Here is a 21,485-nt window from a genome sequence, read left to right as displayed (position 1 = left end):
ATGATTAGCTATAACATTGTTAAAGCATAAAATTTTATTAATCTCAAAACTAAAACATCAAAATCTAACAGGTTTAAATGGCATCCACATAAATTATTAGAAGTTCTGCGTACGCAACGCATTCTCACCCCAAGGCGTCACCTTTGACCATGCTTCAATATTTGACGTTTTAGGCGCCCTTTAGCGTCACTTACATGACGCGATCCTACGGCGTCATCCAACTGACGCTAAAGGAAAGCGTCAGTTAGAGGACGCGGTTAGGTTTAGGTGTGGGGTGGGGGTAGGGTGCACGCGATCCTAGGGCGTCATCTAACTGACGCTAAAGGGCGCCTAAAGCGTCAGATATTGAAGCATGTCCAAATGCTTCCCAAGGCGTCAGTTAGGTGACGCCTTGGGAGTGAGAATGGGCTGGCGTACAGTAAATGCCCAACATTACATGAAGAACTCAGTAAAGTCACTCATGCGTCTTGACTGCGGTGTTTGCTCAGAGCACTCATCATCAGTCTTTGCTTGTTTTGGTTCTTGCAGAAAAATAATCCAGGAATCTGTATTAATAATAGTGTTCTACTATTCTCTCTTCTAGTTGTCCAGCTGCTCCCCCAGTTAGCATTGAGCTCTGTTCTCTGTGTGCACAGTAGAGTTTTTCCTCATAGCCTAAAAAAGAAGATCATGCAAAAGTGTAAACATAAAGAATACACATACATTAAGATCACAAGCAATATTGACATTGAAAACTTTCAAAATTAGCCAGCCTAATTAGCAGTCAGAAATTATGTAAAGACTAATTTATTGAAAGTATAAATATGATAAATTATGAGTATCTTTTTTGTTTCTGTAATTTAAAACATACTTAATCCATGTATCCAATATCTTAATCCAATAAAGTTTTAAAAATGGATATTTTTCTTACACAAATGCTTCGCTTTAAAAGGGCTTTATAACCCCGCCAGAGTCATGTGGTGGATTACTTTTATCATGGATGGATGCGCCTTGATAGACGGCCATTCACTGCCATTCTAAAAGTCAGAAGAGTCAGGACATTTTTTTAAATATAACTCAGATAGTATTCATCTGAAAGAAGAATGTTATATAAACCTGAAGCCTTGAGAAACGCTCTTTCCAATTCATTAACGTTAACCTCTAACGTTATATGAATTACTGAATTATTATTAACTTTTACTTTCAAAAGACATTAAGATCACTTTTAAGTAAAAATACAGTATTCGTATGCATAGAACACATACCGGCATTATAGTAGGCTACCTTGGTTGTAAATGGAGACTTTATTGTGTCATCGGTAAGTTAATCATCTTGAAACAGTCCGTTTGGAGTCTGCATTAAAACAAATCTGTTATTCAAAAGTAGCATGCACTCAGATTATTTCGACTGTCATACAATTCTAAGAAAGTAGAAAGTTAGGTCTAATACTGAAAGACATCAAGGATAAGAGAAAGCTATGTAAACCGGAAAAATACACACAAAAACTTACAGTTGTGAAAGAGTTCCGTTGACCAGGAGTTCTGTTGTTTTGGGCCAATGTGTCGCCAATTTAGACAACGGACATTCTGCGCCGATTTCTTCAACAGAAACGTTGCTTTATTTGCGCTGTTTGTCGAGTTCAAATGTTCTTACGTCATGGGAACATCGCGCTGTGATTGGTGGTTTTAAACGTCGATCTACAGCGACCTCCAATCAGCTTCTCATCTCTTGTAAACGCATTTGTCGCAACAGTTCATTTCAGACTCAGAGTAGCCTAATATATCCTCAAAACACTTTACCGTATGCTGTTTTGACAATATTCCTCTTTCATTATGGAAAATTATGCCATTATTCTATAGGTTAAAATAATTCTACAATCTGTTACCTAAACAGCTTCCTTAAAATATCCTTACAATTTTATGAGCTTTTGTTAACATATATTATGAGATTTTGTCATCTCAGGTAAATGTCCACAAAACATTTGATGAATGTTGCTTTGATAATGTTCCTCCTTTGTTATTGTGCCAATGATTTATAAAAGATAACAACATTTCGACAAAAAATCGTCAAAATGTATCATGCAAAATGTTTGTTAAAAAGTCAATTTAAAGGAATGTTTTATTAAAAACATTTTATCATCTCAGGACTAAATAATATCCTCAAAACATTTTGCGAACGTTAATTTGATTATGTTCTTCCTCTGTTATTATGGTAGGCCTACATTCAATATTTTATGAAAGATCATTCTATAAACTTTTACCTCATCAACATCCTCAAAATGTTACATTTAAAACATTCTAGTTTTGTTAACACGTCACATTACAAGAATGTTTTATAAAAACATTCCATCATCTCAGGCCTCAATGATATCCTCAAAACATTTTTCGAACGTTGATTTGATAATGTTCCTCCTCTGTTATTATGGAACATTGTTTCAGTGTTTTATTGAGAACGTTAAAATATCTGTTATCTCAACAACATTCCCAAAACATCCTTAACATGTTACAGTGTTAATGTTTAAACACGTCACATTACAAACATTTTATCAAAAAACATTCCATCAACTCTGGCCTCAATGATATCCTCATAACATTTTGCGAACGTTGATTTGATAATGTTCCTCCTCCGTTTTTATGGGACATTGTACCAATGTTTTATTGAGAACATTGTAATGTCTGTCATCTCAACAACATTCCGAAAACATCCTTAACATGTTACAGTGAAAATGTTCTAGTTTTGTTAACACGTCACATTACAAGAACATTTTATAAAAACATTCCATCATCTCAGGACTAAATAATATCCTCAGAACATTTTACGAACGTTGATTTGATAATGTTATTCCTCTGTTATTATGGGACATTGTTTCAATGTTTTATAAAAGATCATTCTACAAACCTTTACCTCATCAACATCCTCAAAATGTTAAATTTAAAATGTTCTAGTTTTGTTAAACACGTCACATTACAAGAACGTTTTACAAAAAACATTCCATCAACTCAGGCCTCAATGATATCCTCATAACATTTTGCGAACGTTGATTTGATAATGTTATTCCTATGTTTTTATGGGACATTGTACCAATGTTTTATTGAGAACATTGTAATATCTGTTATCTCAACAACATTCCGAAAACATCCTCAACATGTTACAGTAAAAATGTTCTAGTTTTGTTAACATGTCACATTACAAGAACATTTTATAAAAAACATTCCGTCATCTCAGGACTAAATAGTATCCTCAAAACATTTTGCGAACGTTAACCTGATAATGTTCCTCCTCTGTTATTATGGGACATTGTTTCAATGTTCTATAAGAGATCATTCTACAAACCTTTACCTCATTAACATCCTCAAAATGTTAAATTTAAAACGTTCTAGTTTTCTTAACATGTCGCATTACAAGAACATTTTATAAAAAACATTCAGTCATCTCAGGCCTCAATGATATCCTCATAACATTTTGCGAGCGTTGATTTGATAATGTTCCTCCTTTGTTTTTATGGGACATTGTACCAATGTTTTATTGATAACATTCTAATATCTGTTATCTCAACAACATTCCCAAAACATCCTCAACATGTTACAGTGACAATGTTCTAGTTTTGTTAACACGTCACATTACAAGAACATTTTATAAAAACATTCCATCATCTCAGGACTAAATAATATCCTCAAAACATTTTGCGAACGTTGATTTGATAATGTTCCTCCTCTGTTATTATGAGATATTGTGCTAATGTTTTATTGAGAACATTGTTTAATCTGTTATCTCAGCAACATTCCCAAAACATCCTCAAAATGTTACAGTGAAAATGTTATATCTTAGTTTACATTTAACCTTATAGGAACATTATTTGAAATGAGAAAACATCCTTAAAACATTCTTAAAACATTGCATTCAAATGTTTTATTTAAAACATTAACCAAACCTCTAGGGAATGTTAGCCAAAGTTCTAAGAACGTTCCCTGTTAGCTGGGTTAATTGTAGCCTATGTAAAATATGAGATGTAAGCTGTGTTGGTCACGTGACTCGGGCTGTGATGTTGCGCTGCCTGACTGAGTGAAGAGGATTAGTTTTACACGCGCTGTCGCGCTCTGACATCTTTCACTGAAGTTAGAATGATATCCCGGGACGAAATACTGAAACCCATATGGTACGCCTTCACTGCTCTGGATGTAGACCGAAACGGGAAAGTATCCAAATCCCAGTTAAAGGTAAGCAATCCTTTTAAAAACTAGATCACACAGCTCGCGCACCTGTTAGTTTCCGTGTATCGAGACAGTCGTTTGTCCTCTAAAACTGTCCATTCAGTGGATTTAGCCTAGGCTACTCATACGAGTTGTTTCAACTGAGTCTTCTACTTATTTAGGCTATTGAAACAGACCTTATAAATTAAAATAAAGTAAAAAATCAATTTCACATCTGGTAGAGAATTTCTCTGAGCTATTCTTTACTCTAACCAGTAAGATTATTCCGTTTCAATAACCATTTTCAACACTACTGGCAGTTGCATTAACATCAGGCCTATTTTTGTCAAGATACTTGCAGAGTATACTGTTATGAAAGAGAAAGAGAGTGACAGAATTCATTTGTTTACTATTTTTTTGAATAACGCTTGATCGGTCTAGCAAGACTTTCGGGTGTAACGTTATGCAGATAAGTTATATGTGCACTGAAGTGGAGAGAGACGGACTTTATCTTTATCATCTGAATGTTTCATCAACTTCAACAAAATTTTCTATGCATTCTTTGTTTTTCTGTATTAGATCAACAATCAAATCAAACCAGTATTGACTAAATAAAGCAGAACTGTCAAATAGCCTATTTGAGTTTCTTCAAATCACAATCCTGTAGATTCCAGCTCTGCACATCTGGTGGACACTTGCAGATGCTTTTTCTATACTATCCGCTCAGGTTAAAACATATTGACTGATTTATTTTTTCAATAAATGTACACATTGGCACAATTTACGGACGTCCAAAACAAATTCCAATAAGTACATTTTAGTTAAAATAAGTTAAGTGTAAATAAGCATAAATTTAATCTAAACTCGTGACCTCGTTTAAAGGGTCTATATGTAAGAATTTTCAGCCCGTTCTCATCCTTTAACGTCATATAGAACGCTATATGCAAAAAGGGCGCTATACTACGCACATGGCACCCTTTATCGTTAATATAACACGCGAACCCAAGACGTTATAAATCCTTTAGCGTGAATATGACACGCACACCCTACCCCACACCTAAACTTAGCCCTCACAGCACGTGTTATATTAACGATAACGGGTGCCATGTGCGTAGTATAGCGCCGTTTTGTCATATAGCGTTCTATATGACGTTAAAGGATGAGAATGCGTTGGAATTTTCAAGTAGTCAACGTGTGAACAGCTTGTTTCCCCTTTTCCCACTTCCTGGGTTGTCTAATAGGGGTCGCACACCGGACAAGTAGGGCAGCGTGTCGGGCAGCGCCATGACTTTAAAATTCGAACACATTATTCTCTATGAGTGTACACACACCTGCGGCGCCATTCGGCGTCTGTCAGCGGGTCAGGACCTTGTTCAAAACTCTGCCGCGCTACAGAGCACAATTTGCATAGTTTTATATAAAGTTTACATTTATTTGTCTCAAATCGTCGTTAATGTACATGGCTTCACCCTGTGCTGTTTTCCCTTGGGTTAGCTAAACGCTAGCTAAATAAATATTATTGTAAATTTTGTGACATAGTTGCCTAGACAACGGATAACATTACAAGAAAATAAAAGACTTAACGTGATAGACACTTTTAATTGATTAACGTTCAAACATTAGCTATTATTCAATCAACATAAACAAATAAATAATAAATCAAGTAAAAACTCACACATCGTGCGACTCTTCTACCAGGAGTTGATTGAAAATTGAGCTCGCGCGATTAGAATGTGCGCGCCCGGTGTGCGATACCTAGAGTTGTCTTGACGTGGCGCTGCGCTTCTCGTCCGGTGTGCGACCCCCTTTTTCGCGAAGTCTTTTTTTTTTTTTTGCAAAAATTGTAGTCATTTTATACGCACTCCCACTCTTCCATTCAATGACACGTGAAACGAATGCTTACACAATGTTCAGGGTAATGCCGAATGCTACTCTTTACTATAATGTCAATGTGTCATGCAAAGAAAATGTAATAATTTAAACAATAGTCTCAATTTTCTTTTACTTCTAAGCAAATAATGAACGATTCAGGGCCTTGAATCATATTAGGTGTGTTCCACATGATGAGGCGCTGCACAGACCGATCTCATGGTACTTTAATGCAATACCCGAGCATATACTGTACACTAGACGTCACCTTGGGGTTCTAAGCATGCGTCCAAACTGCCGACATCTTGGAACAGGGGTGTTGTCATAGGAAGTAGCTAGATAACGATGCTAATTCTTACTTCGAATTAATTGATGGTGGCGTACTTTTGTGCTGTGTATGATGTTCACACAAATTAAATCTGAACTAGGAAGAATGTTTAAAAAAAAAAATATATATATATATATATATTTTTTTTTCTTTCTGGAATCAATGATAAATACATGTCTGACCGTTGGTTGGAACGAACCAAAAAAACAAGGAAATCGCATTCATGATGATTTATGGTAATTTTATTTCCGTTAGAAACCTTTGTCTACATTGACGCTGATGCATTAAAGTGGAGGGGCTCCCCTGTTTCAAGATGGCGGCTCTATTGACGCATTCGTTCTAATGAACTGCCGTAGCCAAGGCGACATCTAGTGTATATTACTATGTGCTAGCATGAGTAATAAGTTACTAGCTGCAATTCACTTAATGGCCACTGGTGTCGCTAATAACAAGGGTTTCTGAATTCTACAAATAGCCCCTTTAATCCATTTTACATAGTGAAACCATTGCTGTCTGTCTCTCTGAAGGTGCTGTCTCACAACCTGTGCACCATACTGAAAGTCCCTCATAACGTTTCAGCCTTGGAGGAGCACTTTAAAGATGATGATGAAGGACCAGTGTCAACCCAAGGGTACATGCCCTACCTGAACAATTTCATACTTAATAAGGTAACACATACACTGTCTCTTCTCAAAGCATAGACCTTCCTCTCGCCAGACAAGCCTGTGTCTGTTTTAAGAACAGTTTATTATTTCCTCTGGAATAAGGCTACACATTATTTCTCATGAGTCATGACTTACATAGAGATATTCTTTTGTGTGCGTGTGTCGGCTTGTCTGTACAAAGACATTGGGTGGGGTCAAAAAATCTGGGATGCAAAATCTAATTTAAATCTGGAAATGAAAAAGATGTACGATTGTATAGCCTACTATTTCTAATAAAATAGGTACATCTCTGACACTGATCATGTGACTCTTTGTCCAGATTCGTTGAAGCACAATGGATAGTTAAAATGATCATGTTAGTAATGCAATGGGCCAACAATCCCAAGGCTCAGAAATTCATGTGCAGTTCAATTGAAATTTTTATGCTGATAAAACCATTATAACCCTTAAAGGTGACTTAGTTACACGTACATCAGTAAATTACGCATAATTACACACTCTAAAAATGTTGGGTTGTTTTAACCCAACACTGGGTCTTCTATGGACAAACCCAAACGTTGGGCTAAAAATGTACTTTAAAAAATGTAACCCAATGGCTGGGTTTGTCCATATTTGACCCAAAGTTGGGTTAAAACAACCCAGCAATTTTTAGAGTGAAGCAACTAACCTTAAAACAAAGCCTAACCCTAACATAACTAACATATAGTAAGTACATCATTCATTTTACACAATACTTATTTGTGTAATTACAGTTACCTAAAATAAAGTGTAACCAATTTATGATATATTGATTTAGAAAACAATTTAGATGCAGAAGCATATTCATTAGTGGTCTTAAACCAAAAGTTTTTCATCAATATTTAAAATTGGAAAAATTGTTTGAGAATACTAAAGAAAAATTGACCCTAAAAGGGTAAAAAGACTGTAGGGAAGTCCGTGTCCATGGGCCGTCACTTATGACTCACAGGGCATGAGATTGTTACTCACATATTGATGTCTCCTGAAAATGGAAATAAATTTAAAGAGTCACTTCAGTGAGTGTTTAAAATGTAAACTTAGTGTGAGTTTTCATGCTGATTTAAAGGGAAATTACTCTTAGTGGGCACAGCACTAGGAGGTTTGCCAGTTACCAGTTAAACTTTTAGTGTTATACTATTAAAGGAGTAGTTCACTTTTGAAAAAAAAAATTACTGATAATTTACTCACCCCCATGTCATCCAAGATGTCCATGTCTTTCTTTCTTCAGTCGAAAAGAAATTAAGGTTTTTGATGAAAACATTCCAGGATTTTCCTCCATATAATGGACTTCAATGGGAACCAAACGTTTCAAGGTCCAAAAGACAGTTTCAGTGAAAACTGCAAACTGATCAAAGGGCTTTAAACGATTCCAGACGATGAATAAGGGTCTTATCAAGTGAAACGATCACTCATAAAAAAAAAGTTTAAGTTTTATAAGCTCAAATGCTCGCCTTGCTCTGTACTGTGATGCACGTTTGTGACTCTCCTGTTCAAACTCGTTTATCAAAATGAGCGAATCTTTTTCCGAGTCAATTCGTTCGTTTTGTTCGGTGAATGAACCAAATAACTCGGAAAAAGATTCGTTCATTTTGATGAACGAGTTCGAACAGGAGAGACACGAATGTGCGTCACAGAACAGAGCAAGGCGAGCATTTGAGCTTATAAAAATTAAACTTTGTTATTTATTTATTAAAAGAGCGATCGTTTCGCTTGATAAGACCCTTATTCATCGTCTGGAATCGTTTAAAGCCCTTTGAACAGTTTGCAGTTTGTACTGAAAGTGTCTTTTGGACCTTGAACCGTTTGGTTCCCATTGAAGTCCAATATATGGAGAAAAATCCTGGAATGTTTTCATCAAAAATCTTAATTTCTTTTCGACTGAAGAAAGAATGACATGGACATCTTGGATGACGTGGGGGTAAGTAAATTATCAGCAAAAGTTTTTTCAAAAGTGAACTACTCCTTTAACTGACTGAAGTGGAACCTGTTGTGCTCTTCGCTTTCTTTGTGCATTCAGAAGTGCGGTTTCCATCCTGTCAGCTCAAACCTGTTTGACTATCCTTCTCTGACTTCTCTCCAAGGAATTTTAGTCTCCAGAATTGCCACACTGGATGTTTTTATTGATACTACTCATACTATACAAACACATTACGTACAGTATTTCTTCACCCATTCTGATGCTTTTGGTTCGAACAACATTCTAAGAAAAGTCAGAAAAATAAATGCCCAATGTACCGTGTTAATATTTTCTGTATTGATTTTCTTTTACAGGTTACTTTTACCCATATTTTAAAATACAAACTGCATTTGGTTGTATTTTAGGGTTGAAAGAAATAAACTTAGCGGAAAACATAACCTACTGTTAATTAATTATGCTAGGACCTTATACGTATTTCTACAGTGTTATTTCTTATAGTAAAAAAAACCAAACCCAAACCAAACCAAGTTATGGATTGACCACTGAGTGTATATTTAGATATTTTACGTTTTTATAATGCCATCAAGACTGTATCTACTTCATTATACTCACATTGTACAATCCCTTTTTCTTGTCCTACACCTCATACTCCATAATAACAGCACTTTGGTATCAGCTTTCTGGAATACTTGATTTTGATTGGTCAGTTGTGGCATTTTTGGTCTAATGTCATTGTATAATGACTACTAAATAATACAAATATTACTATTATGCTATGATACAAATTGGTCATGTTCACACTGAATTCCTACTTGCCTGCCGGTATTATCTTTATAGTATAAATGGTTAGTTAACACAAGACAAACTTCATGCCTCTACATATGAATACTATGGCAAGCCGTTTTAACTTTTATTCATTTCCAAGATATGAATTCTTGACATCAACAATTCAATTCCACATATCAACTATTGAATTGATATTAGTAAAAAAAATCATTTTTGATATCTGAAAAAGTATTTCTGAATGTATTTCTGATCTAAAGCTTTCTTACTAGTAACATTTACATTTATTATATCAGAAATTGTCACTAGTAAAAATTAAATTTTTGATATCAAAAATGAACATTGTTACTAGTAGCAATTGAATTGTTTATATCAAGACTAGTGACAATTTAATTATTGATATCAGGAATTCACATTTTTACTAGTAACAGTGTAATTATTAATATCAAAAATGATATTTCTACTAGTAAAAAATCAAATTCTTGATGTCAACAATTGATTTTGAATGGCAACCTATGGTGAAATTTCACTAGTGAAAATACAATTACAGATATCTGCAATTAAATTCTTGATATCAACAACTGAATTGTTGATATCAAGAATTCAGATCCTGGAAATGAATAAAAGTTAAAATCATTTTTAATATTTGAATGGCAGATCCAGCCCAACTTTGACTTCATGGAGCTGAATAAGATGTGCTGGACTCTTTCTGCATCAAAACACATCAGCAGCAAGAATCTGCTCATCTCAGACGATGATGCCTTCAAGGTGTGGTGTATCTTCAACTTCCTGTCTGAAGATAAATATCCACTGCACATTGTCACAGAGGAGGTTGGTTCTAGTTATTTTTAATCTTAGGATTCCTTGTAATTATATGTAAATAATGAGGTATTTCTGCATTGTAACAGCTTGAGTACTTCCTGCACAAGCTGCTTGCTGCAATGGGTTGCATTTGGAACGAGGGCAGATTTGAAGACTACAAAATGCAGCTCAGCCCAAAGAAACAACATCTAAATGTGTGGGAACTGATTGAGCTTATTGGCTTAGGCTATTTCACCAAGGGCATAAACCCTCAGACTCTCTCCATGGGCATCAATGAGGTCTGTCAGGAAATTGTTCTGGATGTTATTAAGCAGGTGGGTTATTCCAGGTCTGCTCTTGTCTTTACATGATAGTCCGGTGTTGTCAGTTAAATTAGTTGTGCAAAGATCACTGCAGTGAACACGTAAGGGTTAATGCAAGACAATTTGAGTTTGTTGCCTCCGCCGAAGTCCATGGACACCTCGAACGGCATTAACCCGCTTATACCATGATCACTTGCCAAAAAACAGATTTTTGAAACATTAGTTTATATTTTAATTAGTTTTACAATGGAAATTGAAAGTTTTTACTAACAATAACATGGTTTCCCTGGTTACGCCTGACGGTTTATTTCAGTAGCACCTCATGGCGGTACACAAGATCCAGGGGGCGGAGTCAGATCCAGATCTGAGGGGTGGAGTTGGGTAGGTTTAGGGGTGGGTTTAGGGATCAGGGGGTGGAGCTGGGTGGGGTTAGGGATCAGGGGGTGGAGCTTGGTAGGTTTAGGGGTGGGTTTAGGGATCAGGGGTGGAGCTGGGTAGGTTTAGGGGTGGGTTTAGGGATTAGGGGGTGGAGCTGGGTAGGTTTAGGGGTGGGTTTAGGGATCAGGGGTGGAGCTGGGTAGGTTTAGGGGTGGGTTTAGGGATTAGGGGGTGGAGCTGGGTAGGTTTAGGGGTGGGTTTAGGGATCAGGGGGTGGAGCTGGGTAGGTTTAGGGGTGGGTTTAGGGATCGGGGTGGAGCTAGGTAGGTTTAGGGGTGGGTTTAGGGATCAGGGGGTGGAGCTGGGTAGGTTTAGGGGTGGGTTTAGGGATCAGGGGGTGGAGTTGGGTAGGTTTAGGGGTGGGTTTAGGGATTAGGGGGTGGAGCTGGGTAGGTTTAGGGGTGGGTTTAGGGATCAGGGGGTGGAGCTGAGTAGGTTTAGGGGTGGGTTTAGGCATCAGGGGGTGGAGCTGGGTAGGTTTAGGGGTGGGTTTAGGGATCAGGGGGTGGAGTTGGGTAGGTTTAGGGGTGGGTTTAGGGATTAGGGGGTGGAGCTGGGTAGGTTTAGGGGTGGGTTTAGGGATCAGGGGGTGGAGCTGGGTAGGTTTAGGTATATGTAAGGTGGGAGGAGTTGGATCTGGATCCGACTCCTCCCCGTGGATTTCATGTTCTGCAGTGAATCTCATTTATTTAGCAACTGGTGAGTCCGCTCAGCTCTAGAACCCTTCAGTTTAGCTAACTTACGAGCCAGAAAGTTACCTTTTTTACATGTAAGTTAGGCTTGTCTAGCCAAGCCATGGTCGTTACGCTTTCGTTTTTTTAACCTATAATTAAAACACACAGGTAGGCATAGTATAACGGCTAACTAGATGTTTGTTTTGATACAATAAATTGTAAACGGATACTTTGATTGCCTGTTGCTATGGTTACTCACTGCTGATGTAGCCAGCCCAACGCATTTATTAATTAATTTCGAAAAGCAAACAGTCAGTTTCACCAGAACTCCTTTGTCCTCGATCACATTTTAATGGACAGCCTGTAGCCAATCAGAATCGAGTATTCACCCAGACCATGGTATAATAGAGAAATAAACAGATATCCCTGACAAATCATTAACTTGGTATATTTTTCATTCAAAAAGGGCTATTTGATGAAAAAAGGCCACAAAAGGAAGAACTGGACAGAGCGATGGTTTAAGCTTCATCTCAACCACATATCCTATTATGTGAGTGAAGACCTAACAGAGCAGAAGGGATGTATTTCGCTTGATCGCAACTGCTGTGTCGAGGTAAAAGCTAATACATTTTTTTTTAAGTATTTGTTGTTCAGAGTTGAATTTTAAAGGTATATCCCAATGTATCCCAATGCTTTCTGATCACATGGTGTGTTACATTTAAATATTCTTCTGAATGGATTGCTATGGCTGGACAATATACAGGTTTGGAACAATATAATGGTGAATACATGATGAAATGACTTTTGGGAGAACTATCCCTTCAAATGTCTAAATTGCTTTGTCTTTGCAGTCCTTACCAGACAAGGACGGAAGGAAAAACCTCTTCATTATCAGATGTGTTGAGAAAAGTTTTGAGATCAGTGCATCGGATAAAAAGACAAAACAGGAGTGGATTCACGGTATCACATATCTTTGCGGCTCACACAAATTTTACACTGATGACATTGACATTTTTGTACTGTATATCCACAATCTCCTGCTGAGTAAGTTTTTGTTCATGTGTAATATGATAGCCATCCAGGACTGCATTGTCCGCATAAGGCAAGGCCTTTCCTCCGCACACCGAGAATCCAGGCAGAAACGCAGGGAGCTGAGAAACAGGATGAAAGCTGAACAGGAGATCATGGAGAACCGAATGAGACAGCTGCAGTTGGCCAACGAGAGCAAACAGGCCCAGCTGGAGGCCATGAGTAAGGTATTGTGGCCTTCCTTGAATCATTGAAAGATACAACCATAAGTCACCTGCAAAATGCCTTAGATTTAGTAGAATCTCTGTTGGAGATGTTGGATTAAACGTGTATTCAGTAGTTCTTTAGCTAACGGTAGCATTTCCTTTCTCTGAGTAATTTGTACCGATACCACAAGGCCATCTTTCGGCGTGGATCAGCATGATCGTCGTTACATCGTTTTGTATAAATGGTGACACTTTACTTGAAGGGATGTGCATATGACTGACATGACACCTTCATAACCATGACATGACATATGTCTTGAATATGAAGTAAGGTTTATGCATGTTTATGACAATTGTCATTATAACGCTCAATAATGACATTTTGAATGCAAATATGACATTGTTTAAGATGTCTTTGTTATGATATTTTGACATAAACCATAACAACATAACCTGTCAGTGTCTTTACTGTACATTAAGTTAAGTTAAACTGTCCTGTGGTTGGCTTTGACATTGGCTGTCATGAGGCCATTATAACTGTGTCATGAATATTTTTTCGTGACCTCAACTACAGTGGTACTGATTGAATTTGTCATTAAAAAGTTATAATCGCTTCATGACAGCCAATGTCTAAACCAACCACCTGACAGTTTAATGTAATGTTAACCAATAAAGCTAGGTGGTTTCTTAAGTTTGATAATTAATCATGTTTATGACAGGTTGTGTTGTCTTAGTAATGTCAAGTTGACAAAGACACTGACAAGTTATATGATGTATTGGTTTATGTCAAGGAGGTGTCAATTTGAATACCCTTTTCTTTTTATGCACCTTTTACCTTCACATCCCCCTTTGACTCATTTTTATTTGCCTACATTACTTCTGTTTATAGCACACTATTAGTAATAATATGTGAAGAAAGTTTCACATCCTTGTCTGTTTTTTTTCTTCGTGTTAAACGTTTTATTAAGTTCCATGTTAAACGTCTGGCTCTTGTAATCCTGTTCGAACATGAAGAGAAAGCTACTGAACCTACTCTCATCTCTAAACTGAAGCTGATAAATGTGAAGATATTTTTAGGACATTTTTATTTTACTGTCGGAGCCATAATCTTGTAGATCGTGCTCTGACATATGGTGCAACAGCTACGCGGGCGACAACCCCAACTGTCCTGTCATGTATAAGCAAAAAAGGCCCAAAATATAGCTTAAAAATACTCATATTTTAGGACATCTGCAAAAGAGAACTCCTGAGCAATGAAGCCACACTTCCTGTGTATGGGTGTTTTGACTTTTACCAGTTCCTGTTTTATATCTTCGATCTCAAGGGATTGTTTCATACTTTATCGTCTATGAAGCAGAAAATATGATTACTACTTGGCTGCATGAGACTAGTTTGAATGTTAACTCCTGTCAAGCATGCAAGGCCGTTAAACTTGAAAACTTTTGCACAATACACGCTGTGATAATGCAAAAATGCATAACCAAACTTAAATCCGTGGATCTAGAAAAGTAGTCCCACACACACTTTTTTAATATACGAATAACATTATCAAGTTGCACAAAGTGGTTCTGAATGCTTGTACTGTAAGTGCATTATTATTGTAAACGTGTATTTGTTTTTACAAATTGTGGGATGAACTGAAGTGATTTTGTTGAAATTAATGGCTGCCGTTGATTGAAAATGGAACTTTATTTTATTAATTATACAGTGACAGAAGGCTAGTTGTTATTTTCTGTGTTTCTCTCTTTCTGGCTCACAGAAGCCTTAGTCATTGCTTTCATTTTGTGTGGATGTTTCAGGACCTGCAGGACACGTCAATCCGGGGTGATTTGGTGGAACAGAGAAGACTTCAGACCCAGACAGAATTACTGGACCGATACAGACAAGACCTGGAGCAGGAGAAAATGGTGATTACAACAACCTTATGTCTTTTTCACAATGACAGTGATTTTATTGATGGAGGTCACCAGGTTGCTTTTAGGTGTTCATTTTGCCGGATGCCATAATTTTGGAAGTGTAAGAGGCCTACACTTTTAAAGGAGTAGTTCACTTTAAAAAAAAAAAAAAACCTTTTCACCCCGATGTCATCCAAGATGTCCATGTTTTTCTTTCTTCAGTCGAAAAGAAATTCATGTTTTTGATGAAAACATTTCAGGATTTTTTTCTCCATATAATGGACTTCAATGGGAACCAAACGGTTCACGGTCCAAAAGACAGTTTCAGTAAAAACTGTTTAAAGGGCTTTAAACGATTCCAGACAATAAATAAGGGTCTTATCAAGCGAAACGATCACTCATTTAAAAAAAAAAAAAAAAAGTTTAAGTTTTATAAGCTCAAACGCTCGCCTTGCTCTGTTCTGTGATGCACGTTCGTGACTCTCCTGTTTGAACTCGTTTATCAAAATGAAAAAATCTTTTTTCGTGTCATTTGGTTCATTCAACAAATGAAATGAATGAATTGACTCGGGAAAAGATTCAATCATTTTGATGAACGAGTTTGAACAGGAGAGTCACAAACGCGCATCACAGAACAGAGCAAAGCGAGCATTTGAGCTTATAAAACATAAACTTTGTTTTTTTTAAATGAGCAATCGTTTCACTTGATAAGACCCTTATTCATCGTCTTGAATCGTTTAAAGCCCTTTGAACAGTTTGCAGTTTGCACTGAAAGTGTCTTTTGGACCTTGAACCGTTTGGTTCCCATTGAAGTCCATTATGTGGAGAAAATGCTGGAATGTTTTCATTAAAAACCTTAATTTCTTTTCGACTGAAGTAAGAATGACATGGACATCTTGGATGACATGGGGGTGAGTAAATTATCAGCAAAAGTTGTTTTAAAAGTGACTATCTGTTCATAAATTGTTTTCTTTCTGCCAAAATTATTATTTATTTTTAATTCATTTGAGCCACACATGTTACGTAAAATCGGTGTTACATCTCTCCTTTAATTAATTAAACACACGGACATGCAGTCGGCATGAAACAGAAGTTTCGTTAATTTTTTTCTCATTTGTGTCGTATATCTGAGTGGAAATGAACAAGAACAAATGTAGGGCGTGACTTGATTTTGTCCAATTGATTGGATGCTATTGGTCAATCTCATGTGAGTGACAGGTTGCCTCCCCTTGCTTTAATAAACGCATCATCAGAGAAGAGAAGAGGGAGGGGAAGTTATTTTGATTAAATATTATGAATAAAAAAAAATGTTGTGCAATGATAAATGTTTTATAACAAATACTGCAAAATATGTACATAAAAAATTCAACTTTGATTTTAAGGTGACTTTATTAATTTTAATCAATTGACACCCTTAATTTAAAGGGGGTATGTATAAATTGTTGTGATTAATTTAATTTGTTAATGTACAGCAAATGTTCAGCACCTTTTTTAAGAAAAGAAAGAAAAAATAATGGCTAAATTATTTTATAGAAATGCAGCTCTTTTCTGATCTTATTGTGCAAGAATGCACAATAAAATTGCTCTTCCGTGCCATATATGCATATATAATGTGTGAAACAGGTCTGATGTATGCATTTAAAATGTCTTCCTAGGCTCGAATGCAGATGGAGGAGCAGGTGGTTGAAAAGTCCAGTGAAGTGGAGCAGTACTGGCAGCGAATGCAGGAACTGGAAGACATGTACCGTCAGCTGAAACAGGCACTAGACGATGAGAGGCAGGCCAAAGAGGATGAAGAAGTCTTGCGCAAACTGCAGGCCAGGTAACAGTGCGCAAACACCCGACGTTCAGATTCAGTGTGCACAGAAAGGCTACAGAATTATGCAGAACATGTGTGTGTTTTGTTTTGCAGGCTGTTACAAGAGGAGGCAAACAAGAGGACAGAATTAGAGCAGATTCACCAGCAGCAGAAAGAGGTCTTATCCCAGTCCCAGAAAGAGAAAATAGAGCTGGAAAAAGAGAAGGCGGAGAAGGAACGTGCCCTGCAGGCGGCACTGGAGCAGCTGGAGAGCCTTAAACAAAAGAGACAGGGGGCGCAAGATGAATACAAGGTAGCGGATTTTTGAATGATTGGGGATTTTTTATGTTCGCTTTATCGAACTAACATTCTCCTTTTCTAGAGTATTTTTCTTTGACAACATGTTCAGCTTCTTTTACTCTCTAGCTCTGTGGTTCTCAACCAAGGGTCCACTAGGGGGCGTCAGCAAACTTCCAAGTTTTAAAGGGGTTACATGATGCTTTAAAGGCTATGTCACAATGTGAAATATTAGCATAATGACCGCCAAAAGGCATAGGCAAAGAAAGAGGCAAGGCTTTAGTGAATTGTAAGGGTTGTCGTCATGTCTCGGAGACGCTGTGTGTTTTGGTGAGAAAGCAAATCTGCTTCGTTTGGCCTTCCGAAAATTAATAATTTTAGTTTAAGATTAACTTATAAAGCTGTTCCCGAGAAGTTCAACCCAAAAGTTTGCTTATGCACAGCACATTTTACAGAGGACAGCACAACGACTGCTTATCACTGTGAAACGACCTGCTCAAGTTGTGCTTGCGAAGTTAGTTCCGATCGATCGGCTTGATTATCTGCATTTTCAAAATCTGAACTTACACGATAAAACGATAATATTATTAACTGTGTTTACAATTGCTTATGGTAAGGGATGTTATGTTTCCAACCAACGCTTGAGGTGTTTGGCCAATCACAAATCACTTGGTCATCTGGCCAATCAGAGCACTCTGAGCTTTTTGCAAGGAGGGGCTTTGTAGAAATCAACACGTTTCAGACAGACTGGGAATAGAGTAAAAATAATGTGTTAAAAGCGTTACCTATTCTAATAAACAAATAATTAACTTTTTTAATTAACCTTTAAAATTATTTAAAACAAGACAAAACACGCTTTAAAATAAGCTAAAACTATTAAATATCAAGATAATTCTTATTTTATTTCACCCCTCAACAACTAGAACTCATTTTTTGACGAAACCAGTGAAGATTTCCACTGCCGTGAAAAAGCTGGATATATGAGAAGAACATCTGATTTTAATTGTGTGTAATAGGTGTATTTCTAGAGTTGGAAAAGTCATATCAATTAATAAAATATTAAAATGCCTTGAGCGTTTTATATGGAATATTCATTTTTCTAAAATATTTTGAGAATTTTCCTTATCCTTATCTGATGATCGTGTAATCACGAATGACTGGAAAAGTCAGATTCATTGGCTATAAATAGTGGGGACCCTGAAGAACAATTTAGCTAAATGAATAATTATTTTCGTTACTTGGGGGGCTTAGGGGCTTCAAATTTTGTTGTGGCCTCGGAGTCAAAAAGGATGAGAAGAATGAAAACCACTGCTATCATCAAACAGAACAGACATTGCTTGTTGTTTCCACTTTTAGTTTCATTTTTTAACATAAAGTACATGATCAGGATTTCATTGACCTTTATTGACTTTTCAGGCTGTTACGAAGAAACTGGAACGGGCAAGTAACAAGACAAAGACTTGGAAACACAAGGTCTCTAAACACGAAGGCCTCCTTCGAATCGTTCAACCAGGTGAGCGAGTGTGAAGTTTCTCCAATACCAGATACCCTTACCAAAAGCACCACTTTATGTTTTTCATGTATTTCTCAGGCAACAAGTCACCCTGTAAAGTGACCAACTGGGGACCGGCAGCGTTCACCGATACAGAGCTGGATCAGATGGAGAAGATTTGGCAGGAGAACAAGAATCAAGAATGGGATGGAGAGTAACACCTAATACATCCATTTCCTTTATTTGTGTATTTATTTATTTTTATTTGCCCTCATCCTAATCTTATGTTACTGGTTAAATCTGTTGTCAGTGATTTTATTTTTTATCTTTATTCAACCGTTTATCAATCATGTGCTTTGTGACGTCTGTTCAGAGGGTTTGAAGTCTGCTCAGATGAAAATGGAAAACAGGAAGCAAACAAACTGGTTGTCCCACGAGTCTTTATAGATGGTTTGCACAAGCACACTCTTCACATACATGTAAAAGAGCGAGTAAAACAGGAAAAGAAAGCACTCTGATAAACAAGTGGAAATTAACACATTAAAAGTTAGCGGTAGAGCGGCCATCTCTCTCTTTACTCAAGCCCTCTCTCTACCTGTACAATAACCTAGAAGAAGTCATCTTAAAGTCCCCGTGAAATCAAAATTGAACCTATTTACTTTGTTAGCGCATATTACTAGTCTTGTGGTGAACAATTAATCCGTGCAAGTGAATATATATTAAAAAATGTTTTACCTTAGTAATCTTTAATCAAAATCTGAAAAGTTACTTCCGGTCTGGAACAGTTTCTTTTTCTGATGACGTAGGTTTCACAGTTTGGGTGGGGAAACGCTTAACCACTCCCCTCAAACCGTTAGTTTGCTATGAGCGAGAGATGGAGAGGAGGAGCGCTAGAGTAAAACCCTGCCCTCTGTTCAATATTCCGTTTCACTTGGAAATACGTCACAGCACTGGAGAAAAATCGTTTGCAACTTCCGGTTCACGGGGACTTTAAAGGCACATCAACACTCATGTCATGAACAGTATTTAACAGTAGGTGGAACATGAACAGAGAAATTAAGTTGATTGCGTTTGTTAATGTAGAAAACGACATCCGCAATTTTTATACTTGTTAAAACAATGTTAACATATCATTTAACTTTAGTAATTCCAGGTGTATTTTTGAGTTTGGAAAATTGCTCAGAGGCAGCAGATTCACATATTCCTGCTGTGTCCTCTAGATGTCCCTGTTGACACACAGATTCACTCAGATGACCCATTCATACACACTGTTTCTGCACATAAGAGCCACCAATGGACAAAAGATAAATAAATGTGATACTGTGATACTCTTAGCAGTGCATTTAGCCTTGATTTTTCTTTGCTTTTTAACCTTTCGCTTAAGCTTGTTTGAAAATATATAAAATAAAACTATGTAGTTCATGATGGGTTGTTCATTTTGTCTTTAATAAAGAATCTATCAACCAAAGTATTTTTTTTTACGTGCTTTGCATAAGGTAGGCTATTCTTTTGTATCAGTTTATCATTTTTCTGGAAATCAAATCCATGACCTTGGTGTTACTAACTACTGTTTTTAGCCACAGTATATTTTTAAATTGTAGTATTTTACTATTTTTTGTACCTTTTCTTTTGAATGTATATCATTTTTTAAAATTTATTTAAAAAAAAATTTACTAGGCCTTGCCTGGTTGGTTGTTTTTATAAAACACAGCAATGTCAATATAAAAGACACTGATGTTGGAAAGTCAAACTGTCAAAGTAGTCTGATAGAGCATTTTGTAAACCAGGCACGTTATTAAAACAATCAAATTGTATCACTCTGCTTTTCTGTTAGCCCGTTCCAGACAGAGAGGCGGTCAGTCTGCAGTAATATTGAGGTAAACTGGCTGAAGGTGGACGGTCTGCAAGTTACATCGATACTCCAGTAGGGAGAGATATGTGACGGTCTTTATAAGCGAATCATTGAATCATTCATTCCACCAATTCGCTCGAACACTGATTCATTCAGGAACAAATCTCCACAGTTGCTCAACCACATTCGACGACGGTTAATAGAACTATTTTCGTTGGCGGAGTAAAAATAAAATAAAAAACCGAACTGATACAATGTAAGTTACTGTTTATTTTATTACTTTTTTGTTACCTCGTGCCTTCTGAGTGGCTGTAATGTTAGATATTTCGAACAGCAGCATTTTTCTTGTAACATACTAACTTATCCTTTCAAGACATCACTGCACACGATCAAATTCTGTGACAGAATTACAATAGTAAGTAACATTATTTAGCATACTTTTCATTGTAGTGCATTTAAACCGGATGACAGTGGTTGGCTCGCGTGTTACAATAGAACTTTGGCAATGGACAATTTCTAAAGAAATGGCACTATGCGCCATATGCACGACATCACCGTTTTCACAAATTCGCGTTTTGTAACGTTAGTTTTACACGTAGTAGATAGTAAGCAATAGTAGTTTAGTCACGTAGTAGATAGTAAACAATAGTAGTTTAGTTTTCAAAAAACCCCGCTTCAAACTGTGTTTTCAGGCCTCCAAAGCGCTGTTGTCATGTAAATGAAAACAGTGTGTGTAAACAGCCCCTATGACTTTCTTGAGATTACTTTTCAGAAATTTGGATAGGCTTTCTCATTTCATCTTTTCAAACCAAAATTGTTCAAAGATCTATCCCTATCTATTGTGATGTTATCCACAGCAAGGAGGTGAACATGAGAGAGAGCAGGAGGATCCGAGAAGAGCAGAAGGTGACCGGTAGTGACATGAAGGTT

The 21,485-nt window shown here is 36.9% G+C and overlaps 1 protein-coding gene and 2 long non-coding RNA genes across 3 annotated transcripts; 1 reads left to right on the top strand and 2 right to left on the bottom strand.

The window, feature by feature from the left end:
- Nucleotides 1-417: 417 nt before the first annotated feature.
- On the bottom strand, nt 418-1,735 carry LOC120464913 (uncharacterized). The gene is made up of 4 exons (XR_016154914.1): nt 1,490-1,735; nt 1,264-1,332; nt 911-1,016; nt 418-654 (listed from the first exon to the last, which is right to left on the bottom strand). It is a non-coding gene; the product is annotated as an uncharacterized LOC120464913 (long non-coding RNA).
- Nucleotides 1,736-4,021: 2,286 nt separating this feature from the next.
- LOC120492727 (switch-associated protein 70) lies at nt 4,022-18,934 on the top strand. The gene is made up of 12 exons (XM_039690970.2): nt 4,022-4,196; nt 6,894-7,034; nt 10,408-10,581; nt 10,659-10,886; nt 12,453-12,599; nt 12,838-12,946; nt 13,061-13,242; nt 15,021-15,128; nt 16,772-16,938; nt 17,029-17,227; nt 18,628-18,724; nt 18,803-18,934. The coding sequence occupies exons 1-12, from the start codon at nt 4,101-4,103 to the stop codon at nt 18,919-18,921; spliced, it is 1,767 nt and encodes a 588-aa protein (XP_039546904.2). The 5' UTR covers nt 4,022-4,100; the 3' UTR covers nt 18,922-18,934.
- A 106-nt stretch (nt 18,935-19,040) lies between these two features.
- Nucleotides 19,041-19,985, bottom strand: LOC148960817 (uncharacterized). Its single transcript, XR_016154915.1, has 2 exons — nt 19,693-19,985; nt 19,041-19,324 (listed from the first exon to the last, which is right to left on the bottom strand). It is a non-coding gene; the product is annotated as an uncharacterized LOC148960817 (long non-coding RNA).
- Nucleotides 19,986-21,485: the final 1,500 nt, after the last annotated feature.

Source organism: Pimephales promelas, unplaced genomic scaffold (genome assembly GCF_988280905.1).
Source record: "Pimephales promelas unplaced genomic scaffold, fPimPro1.hap1.1 HAP1_SCAFFOLD_89, whole genome shotgun sequence".
Classification (NCBI taxonomy): domain Eukaryota; kingdom Metazoa; phylum Chordata; class Actinopteri; order Cypriniformes; family Leuciscidae; genus Pimephales; species Pimephales promelas.
Note: the sequence above shows the minus strand (reverse complement) of the source record. Positions and strands in the feature narration are given on the sequence as shown.